Here is a 9615-nt window from a genome sequence, read left to right as displayed (position 1 = left end):
ACATCCTCAGGCCCATAATAATAATCTCTTTGATGATCTGATTAAGTCCATCTCTCCCATTAGTCTACAAGTTCCAAGGGTGCCGAGGGTTCCGACATCTGCTTTATTTCTGTCTCTGGAGTATAGCACAGGGCCTGGCATATAGAAGGTGTACAATAAACTTGTTAAGTGAGAGAAAGACCAGGTGCTGTGATTCTGGTTCCACTCGGAAATCACTAGGAGACTCTGCAGAGCTAATTCCTCTTTGTGCCTCAACTTTCTCACCTCTAGGTTTAATTGAAAGGTAACGATGCCCATAGGCCCCTGCCAGCATCAGGAGGCGCTGGGTAGACTCAGTTCTTCTCCCTGCTTCTCCGCTGCCCCGCCCTCGGCTTCCCCAGCATGGTGCCCCACCCATACTCGGGAGCCATAAAACCCCACCCAACTTGGACTCTCACCTCCGCAGCCCCTCCTGCACAGTTCCTTTCCTCAAACTGGGGGGCTAATGTCATTTACATCCAGCTCCAGGTACCCCCAACCTCAGGAGGCAGGACTGGGGCCTGAGTGGACCTCAGATATAACCAAGGCGTAGTTGCCATGACAATAGCGACAGTCCCCAGCCACAGGTTCCCTAAGTGACTGGTTACTCTTTAACGTATCCACCCACCTTGGGTGATTAGAAGAATCAATAAGATAACCGGGTGGTGGCAGCTGGCCTTGCTCACTGCCTTCCTGGTGAACTGGCTTCTGGTGGCGCCGCTGCTGCAGGCTGTGGGCTCTGGCTCCTCCATGCCCCCCGGTGTCCAGCTGGTCTCCCTTGGCCATGGTCAGTGTGAACGCACCCCTCGGAGCCCCAGTGGAGGGTCCTTATGGTGAGTGGGGAAGCAACCGGGATGAGAGGAACTGGACAGGGTGGGACCATGGTCCGGTTTCGAAGGCCATAGGACACCCCCAGTGTATTTCTGAGGGGCTCAAAGACTCTCCAAGGGCTCCTCTAAAAGGACAGGAAGCCCGTAGGAGGCATTTGACTGCTTCGCTAAGGTCTGCTACAAAGTCATGGCCTGTTTAAGGTAGAAAGTGCGGAGAGAGGCTGCAGAAGCTCCGGGGCAGGGCCTTGGTTCTTTCAAAAGGGCTTTCCTGAAAATGCAGCCCAGGGGTCTTTCCAAAATTCCACAGAAGGTGGGGATCCAGTTGTAGAAATCTCTGCTGCAGACAATCCAAGGCCTACCAAAGCGTTCTGGGCCCAGGTCATCTAGCAGGGTTCTGCCTAGCTGGGGTTGGACTGGAGCGGAGAAGCCCTGCCGAGATCCAGCTTGGTCCCTTTGAATCTCCATTGCCTCTGGATGATTCAAGGAGAAGAGGTACAAAGCACCGCCCAGCGGGGGTCCTTGGAAATAGGATGGTCTCCCTGCTGGGGGTGTCTGCCACTTGTGGCGACCCCCATGCTGGAAGAAGCTTACTGCCCCTCAGTTAAGGGAGGACAGGGATATCTGTGGAGGAATGATGTGCCATTGTTGGAGGAAAATGAGCTGATCTGTCTGCAGATGGGGAAGAACCTCCAAGCTGCAGTAGGTGAAAACAGCAAGCTGAAGACTTGTGTACAGTTTCTGATAACAAAACGGATACAGATGAATGTATGTACACACATTTGTATTTGCATAGAAAATTCCATGGCGGGACACAAAGAAACTGGTGACAGTTTGGTTTCTGTGAGGGAGATCCAACAGAATGTTTTGTGATTTTCTTTTTGGACACATTTTGGGTTTTTAAAAAACAGTGCATTTTATAAACATACTTAGATTGCGCGCACACACACACCACACACAGGGCTTGGCCTCTGGAATGCAGTGGGTCTCAGTTCTAGTTGTGCGATATTACTCAAATTACTCAACAGTTCTGGGCCACTATTGCTTTCTCTGAAGTGGAGACAGATTTCTAGAATCTTATGATCATCCTGTAATAAGGGTGTAAAGCCCTTGACACCACCCGAATTGCAAGGACTCTGTAAATATTACTTAATACCACTGTTAGCTGAGGATGGGTGGCTAGTGAGGGACAGAAATCAGAGACTAGTCTCCTGATAATCTGGGGTGTTGATTTCACCTCCCCCCCCCCACTAAGCTCCTCCTTAGTATGTGGTACAATGAAAATAACAGAAGCTAAGGAATGAAATGACCAAGAGATCTCCCACCCATCAGCCACGTGACCTTGGGCAAGCTGTTTCCCCTCTCAATCTATTTCACGTGTTATACGGAGCTAATTTCACAGTGGGAGGGCAATAGAAGAGTTAACATAAAGATGTAGATAGTCCATACAGTTACAAAATTTGGTTGAACCTGTGGCCAGAGGAAGCCTCATTGGCTCCCAAAGGCAAAGACCATCAGCTCCTGAGAGGGCATCCCAGATCATCAACTTAGGCTGGGGGTGAACAGAACACCCCGCAAGGGTCCCTCCCAAAGAGTGATCCACCCATCACATCACTGGACAGTCTGTCGCTGCCAATAGACAGGTCTGTCTATTCTGGAAGTTGTCTGAATGTCCCCAGCCCCTGTGAAGCTCTCACCACAGGCAGCATTCAGCAGGCCAATTGCTGGTTTGCTGGCTGGCTGGACTGATTAGTGGATGGACAGATGGATGAGCAAATAATTGGATGGATAGTTGGATGGATGTTCTACACGTTCATCTCATTTAATTTTTACAACTGTTTGAAATAAATAAGATTGTTATCTCCAAGGACAGAAGAAAAAATTGAGGCTCAGGATTATGGGGGGGAAAAATCATCTGACCTGAGATCTGACCCAGCCAATTGTTGATGGCCCTCTTGTCCTGGCTGCAGATATGGCCGAGAATGGAAAGGAAGGCTCTGGTGGCCAGGTTCACAGCACCTGTCTTTGTCTCAGGACAGTGGGGTGCTGGTGGCAGCTTGTGTGTTTGTGTGTGATTGTGCCTACGTGACTCTGCTTTTCTCATAAGATGCATCCGAGTTAGCATCCTGAGTCTGCTGTTTGCTCCTCTTTTCAAGCTTTGTGAACTTCTAAATCAGTGGCTCCTTGTAAACCTGAGATGTTTCATCAGTGTGATGAAGGGGATTCTGCTAAGAGGTTCTGGGGGAAATGTACTTTCTGATCAAAGTGATTGGAGGAAAAAGCCAAACTCTCTGCTGGGGAGACCAGCACCCATCTGCTGAAGTGACTCTAGCATGCGGGGCATTGGGTCAGAGGATCGTGCTGCACAGACCCTCAATGACTCTGACCTTGTGTTTTTGTTCAGTGACACTGGGTGGCCATCACCTTCCCCTGATCCAGTTCTGCTTTGCAGTTCTCCCCACCGCTCCGATCAGATAGTTGTCTGTGAATTTTGGTATCTATGTCCCCTCTTCACACTACGCATTCATGAGGTCAGGGACATTGGTGGCTTCTCTGGCCTGGCTGGTTTTGAAAAGATCACATGGTGACTGGCAGCAAGGAAACTGGCAGCATCATCACTGCACATTTGTTGGGTGAATGCCTCGAGGGAAGTTTCCTAACTAGACCTTCGACAGTGGTCACCAGTGTGGCCAGGCCCAGGCTCTGCCCTTCCTCTCTGCCATCATTGTGTCAACATGCAGACTTTGCATTTGTCCCATTCTGAACCCAAGATGGCTTTCTCTCTTCTTTTTTTTTTTTTTTTTTTGGTACCGGGAATCGAACTCATGATCTCGTACTTACCAGGCAGGAGCTTATGCCGCTGAGCTAAATCCCCAGCAAAATACTTCTAATTTTTTTTTTTTTTTTTGTACCAAGGATTGAACTCATGACCTTGTGCTTGTCAAACAGGCACTAATGCCACTGAGCTAAATCCCCAGCCCCTCCAAGGTGGCTTTCTTATGTTGGCATTATAAATGTCTGAATCTGAATCCGGTGGTGGTAGATTCTAAATAAATAAAATACTTGTTTTTTTTTATAATGAGAAAATGTATTTCCTACAGAAGCTTAGATATCACATGGTTTCTTTTTATGAAGGACCCAAAGTATAAATAAAGAGCAAAATAAAAGCCAGACACTAGTAAGCAGGGAGATAGACTATAAGGAGACGGGACAGAGTTGGGATGAGGGAAGACGGGGAGGAGGGGGAGGAAGGAGGAAGTAAAAGGGATCCAGATGCGATGTGTACCTGTATTGCTTCCCCAAGAGGAGTGAGTTTATTACAGACCACAGACTTACACTAATGACAGATTTGGTAAAGTGCATTTTCCTCGGACACCTCGTAGCGGCAGACCTGCCTGGATTAAGAAGCTAGAAGTTACAAGTATGTAGAGGAAAGAGGGGAAAGCCAGGGCTGAGTGAGACCAGCGATGCTCCTCTCTTGGGGTCTGACATGCTGAGGCTGTCAGAGTGGACTTCTCAGTCCCAGCACTGCTGACATCTGGGGTAATTCCTTATCACGGAGGGGGGCTGTGTTGTGCATTGTAGGGTCTAAAGCAGCAACCCTGGCCTGCCAATAACACTTCTCTGCAGCAGTGTCAGCCAGAATCCCCAGATAAGTCAAGCACGGTGGCGCACAGCTGTAGGCCCAGCACTCAAGAAGCTGAAGCAGGATCCCTGTAAATTCAGCCTGGACTACATCTTAAGTTCAACGCCAGCCTGAACTATACAGTGAGACTTTGTCTTAAAAAACAAAACTAGCCCCCAAAACCCAAATCTGTATTTCCCCAGATAGCCAAATGTCTTCAAAAACATGACCCCAGTGTGTTGCAGGCGAGCAGGAATAATTTAATTGCAGGGCACCGTCTGCTGCAGTGGAATATGCTGTGATTTGTGTGTTGGTTTTGTCTGGGGGCTGCCCTGACCAACCAAGTGGATAGGACGCCGTGATGTCCATTCTGTGTGCTAGCCTGATTCCCGGCTTATTGGTTTTTACACTTGATTATTTACTTTGGTTCTTTGGTAGTTTTCGTAAGTACCTCAAATCTCCTTGAGGGAAGGTTTATATTCATCATAGCCTTTTTGCTATGTTACAGGCTTTTTATAGGATTTGGCTCTACATGGCCTTTGATGGAGATTAATCAAATGGGTGAACGAATGGGGGAGATGAATGAGTGAATGGATGTCAGGTGGGTGGATAGGCAGGTGGGTTGATCAATAGATCTGATAAACAGGTAAATAAATAGAGAGATGGACTGTATGGGCAGGCAGATGATTGGATACGACAAATGGATGAGTAAGTAGCCAGGAAGATGAGTGGGTGGGTAGGTAGGTAGATGCGCTAATGAATAGATAGAGGGATGGGTAGGTAGGGAACAAGATGGATGAAGGCATGGAATGAGGAGATGGATGGGAGGGATGGAGAGATGTGGATGCATGTGATAAATGCATAAGTAGCTGGACCGATGGGTGAAGGGATAGCAGGCGGGTAGATAGATGGCTGGATGGATGAGACGACCTGGAAGAGCAGCACCTTCAAGTGTCCAGAAGCAAGACATAGGCAATACACCATGAGTAGGTCACTGGATAACCAGCTTCCATTAGGACCAGATCACAGTACCTTTGATTTTGTTTTTGTTTCATTTCACTTGTTTTTGTGGTTCTAGGGGTTGAACTCAGGACCTTCATTCTAAGGTGCATCCCCAGTCCTTTTTCATTTGCTATTTTGAAATGAGGTCTCCCTCATTTGCTGTTATCTAGGCCATGATTCTCCTGCCTCAGCCTCCCAGACTTCTGGGATTATAGGTATGACTACCACATCTGGCAGCATAGGAAAATTCCCTCTCTCTCTCTCTTTCTCTATCTATCTATCTATCTATCTATCTATCTATCTATCATCTATCTCTCTGAGACAGGGTCTTCCTGTGTAGTCCAGGCTAGCCTCAAACTCATGTCCATCCTCCTGCTTCAGCCTCCCAAGAACTGGGATTACAGGCAATTGACAGCATGCCCAGCCAGGAGAACTTTCTTAAGCCAAACTATTTGGGGGTTATACTCGAGATATGATGAATTGGAATATCCTAGGGTGATTTCCAAGCACTTGTGTTACTATTCAATAAGTTTTAAATAGATTATTATTTTTTTCCTGAGTGTCAAATGTGATTTTGGGCATCCAGGTCAGCTGAAATGTGGAAACTATTGTCTCACCTTGTCCATTTAGTAAAAGGAAGAGTAGATCCCCACAATGCATCCTGTCTCTACCCAGAAGCTCCTGCTTTCATTAATTCATCGTTTACTTGTTCATTTCTTCAGCAAATGTCCACTGGGGGTTACAGTTTGCGTGACATTTTGCTAAGCACTCGGGGAACACAGCGAAAGAAAACTTGGCTTCACATCACAAGTGGTGCAGTTTGTCGCCCCACAGACAAGCCAGCAGCGATCAAAGACAGACGGCTTAGTATGGACGGACAGGAGTGTGTGGGAACACAGAGAGACCTTCCATCCCTAGGGTGATGACTGACAGCTAAGTCAAACTGAAGGTTGGGTAGACTCAGCCAGGAGCACAGGAAGGGCAAAGAGCTCACCTGGTCAGGAAGACCACATGCAAAGGCCTGGGGCCTGGCCACACACTGTGCTGACTTTAGCTACTGGACTGCAGTTCATTCCTCTCCACCCCCCTTTATTTGAGGCAGCGTCTTGCTTTTTGGTCCAGGCCATCTTTGAACTCCCTTTGTGGCCCATGCTGGCCTTAAACTAACGGCGATCCTCCTGCCTCAGCCTCCTTAGTGCTGGAATGACAGGCATGCTCCTCCATCCTGTATTTTGGGATTGTCCAGGATGTTTCTTGATTGATTTATCTTGGTCTTAAAAACATGCTGAGAGGCCCAAATATAGGAACTGCTCTGAACTCACTACCTTTGGCTTAAGAATGGGCAGGAAGAGGAGTGAAATGTGTTTCCAACAAAGCCCCTTCTATGCCACTCACAGGATGCTGGCTGCTTCCTATGCTTTGTCTCTTTTAATTCTTGCCATGAGCCGCAAGGTGGGGTGCTTTATCCAAGGAAGCTAAGACTCACAGTTGCTAGGTGACTTTCCTGCGTCACTTAGCAAAAGAGTGATTTAAATATAGTCTGACACCCACTTTTCACTCTTCCAGCTAAACAGGTCCCCTCCAGGCTGCACATGCAGGGCAGTTGGGCACAGGGGCTCACAGCTCAGCCTCTGGAGTCTGGGACCTTGTGTCAGTTCCTTAGTAGTCGATGCCTCAAGTTCCTCACCTGCTGGGCAGGGGAGGACACAGCGGATTGTGATGAGGACTTAACGCTGCAGAGGGTCTGGCGCATGTGAAAGGTCATGTATTTGCTGTTCTTTATTAGTTCTTGTTTGTAGCACATAGTGGGGAGTTGGTGCATGTACACAACCATGTCTGAAATTCCCACCCCTTTGTCCCTTTCCTTCCTACATGGTCGGTGGAAATGTAAACTAGTACAGCTACTATGAAATCACTACGGAGGTTCCCCAAAAACATAAAAGTAGAAATTCCATTTGTCCCAGCTCTTCTCCTTCTGGGTATCTTCCAGAAAGCCTGAAAGACATTCTGTGACAGGGATACACGCATCCCTGTGTTTGTAGCAGCACAATTCACAGTAGTTAAATTTTGGGAATTTTGGAATTTCCTGCATGTCCATCAGCAGGTGAATGGATAAAGATAAGGTGGTATTTACACATAATGGGCTACTACCCTGCCTTGTCTTCTGGAGGCAAAGGGACACACCCAGAGACCACAATGTTCAGTGAAACAACTCAGAAACTAAAATTAGATAAAGAGAAAATAAAAGACAGGGAAGAGGACATAGCTGCATAGCTGCTCTGAGCTCTGGGGCTGTGGATCACTGAAGTAGGATGTCTTTAACTTGTAGGAAGAGATTAGAAGAGGAATAGGTGGGTTGGAGTCTCTGGTGGTTTTTTGTTTGTTGTTTGTTTGTTTTTGAGCACTGTGTATACTTATTTTCACAGAGTTGAACTGTTCTATTTTCTCATCAACAAAGTAAAAACAGCCTTGCCAGCATTTGTTATTTGATTTCCTGATGATGGTCATTCTTCCTGGAATGAGACAGAATCTCCAAAAGGATTTTTTTTTCTTCTTTTTTGGTACTGGGGATTGAACTCATGATCTCACGCTTACCAGGCGCAGGCGGGCTCTTATGCCGCTGAGCTAAATCCCAGAGATAGAATCTTGGTGTTGTTTTAATTTGCATTTCTCTAATGGCCAGAAACAGTGAATATTTTTTTCATGTATTTATTGGCCATTTCTTCTTCTGTCTGTTCATTTTTGTTGCCCATTTCTTGATTGGATCTTTTATTTTGGGGAGGTTCAGGGTTTTTTTCCTTGAGTTCTTTGTATGTTCTAGATATCAGTCTTTAGTCAAAGGAGTAGCTGGCAGATACTTTTCTCATTTTGTTGAGAATTTCCTCTTCATTCTGTTAGTTGTCTCCTTTGCTGTGCAGAGGTTTTTAACTTGATTATACCTCCATGTGTAGACTCTTGACGCTATTTCTTGTGGTAATGGGGCTCTGTTCTGAAGGCCCGTGCCTATGCCTATGCCTTGACCAGTTTTCCCTATTTTACCACCAGCAGATTAAGTGTTGCAATATTTAGAGCTCTGATCCCTTTTGATTTTGAGTACGTGGTGAGAGCTGTGGGTCTGGATTCAGTCTTCTGTGCCCAGAAAGCCAGTTTTCCTGGCAGTGTTGTTACGGCGGCCGGCTTTTCTTAGCGTATGTTTTTGGCTCCTTTGTCAGACATCAGCTGGCTGAGTGTGCCCGGGGTTGTTTCAAATCCTCTATTCTGTTCAGACATGCTGGTCTACATGTCTGTTTTTGTACTGGTACCACTGTTTTCTTGTTTTTTTTCCTTAATCGCTGTAGCTTTGTAATATAACTTGAACTCTGGATGATGCAGCCTGCTTTGTTCCTGTTGCCCAGGATTGCTCTTGTTCTTCTGGGACCCATCTGGTTCTGTATGAATTTTGGACTTGTTTCTTCTGGTTCTGTGAGGAATGCTGCTGGTATTTTGATTAGGACTGTGCCACATCTATATACCAGTGTTGGTAGTTTGGCCAACTTGAAATAGTGTTTCTGCCTATTCAGAAACAGATATTGTTCCATTTCCTGATGTCCTCTTCCATCTCCTTTTTCATTGACCTGCAAACAATTTAGCATTTCTTTGTTGTGCAGCTCTTTTATTTCCTTTGTTAGGTTTATTTCTAAGTATTCAGTTGTTTTCAAGCTATTGTGAGTGATACAGTAGGTATATCATAAATGACTTGTATCGATTGCGATAAGGTCTTTTATACCTATTTTCTTCAAGGTTTTATCATGAATGGATATTGGCTGTGTACATTTGCATTTTGTTTTTGTTTTTGTTTTGTTATCAGGGATCGAACTCATGACCTTACACTTGCCAGACATTCACTTGCCAGGCAGGTGCTTATGCTGCTGAGTCAAGTCCTTAGCCTGGCTATGTACATTTGAACTATCATTGTTATTAGTACACCTGTAGAGTCTCCGCCTACTGTGTGCAAAGGCACTATGTCCTGCTATATGCTGAGTATATTTTTAGCTCATTGCCATAGCATCTGCCTGGCAAGCCTGAGGTCCCGAGTTCAATTCCTAGCACCTCCCTCCCCCTCAAAAAAAAAAAAAAAAAAAAAAAGTAAAAGAGAGAGAGATA

At 46.1% G+C, this 9615-nt stretch overlaps 1 protein-coding gene across 1 annotated transcript in view; it reads left to right on the top strand.

Moving 5' to 3' along the window:
• The first annotated feature begins 711 nt into the window (after window positions 1-711).
• The window catches only part of Hnf4a (hepatocyte nuclear factor 4 alpha), a 55861-nt gene continuing 46957 nt past the window's right edge, over window positions 712-9615 (top strand). The window contains exon 1 of the mRNA XM_063248292.1: window positions 712-851. Within this exon, the coding sequence (XP_063104362.1) occupies window positions 803-851 (49 nt within the window). The 5' untranslated portion in view covers window positions 712-802. The remainder of the gene's footprint in view (window positions 852-9615) is intronic.

Source organism: Cavia porcellus, unplaced genomic scaffold, assembly GCF_034190915.1.
Source record: "Cavia porcellus strain 051 isolate PalLab524CR breed Dunkin Hartley unplaced genomic scaffold, mCavPor4.1 scaffold_5, whole genome shotgun sequence".
Classification (NCBI taxonomy): Eukaryota; Metazoa; Chordata; class Mammalia; order Rodentia; family Caviidae; genus Cavia; species Cavia porcellus.
This window is presented reverse-complemented; position numbering and strand designations above follow the sequence as displayed.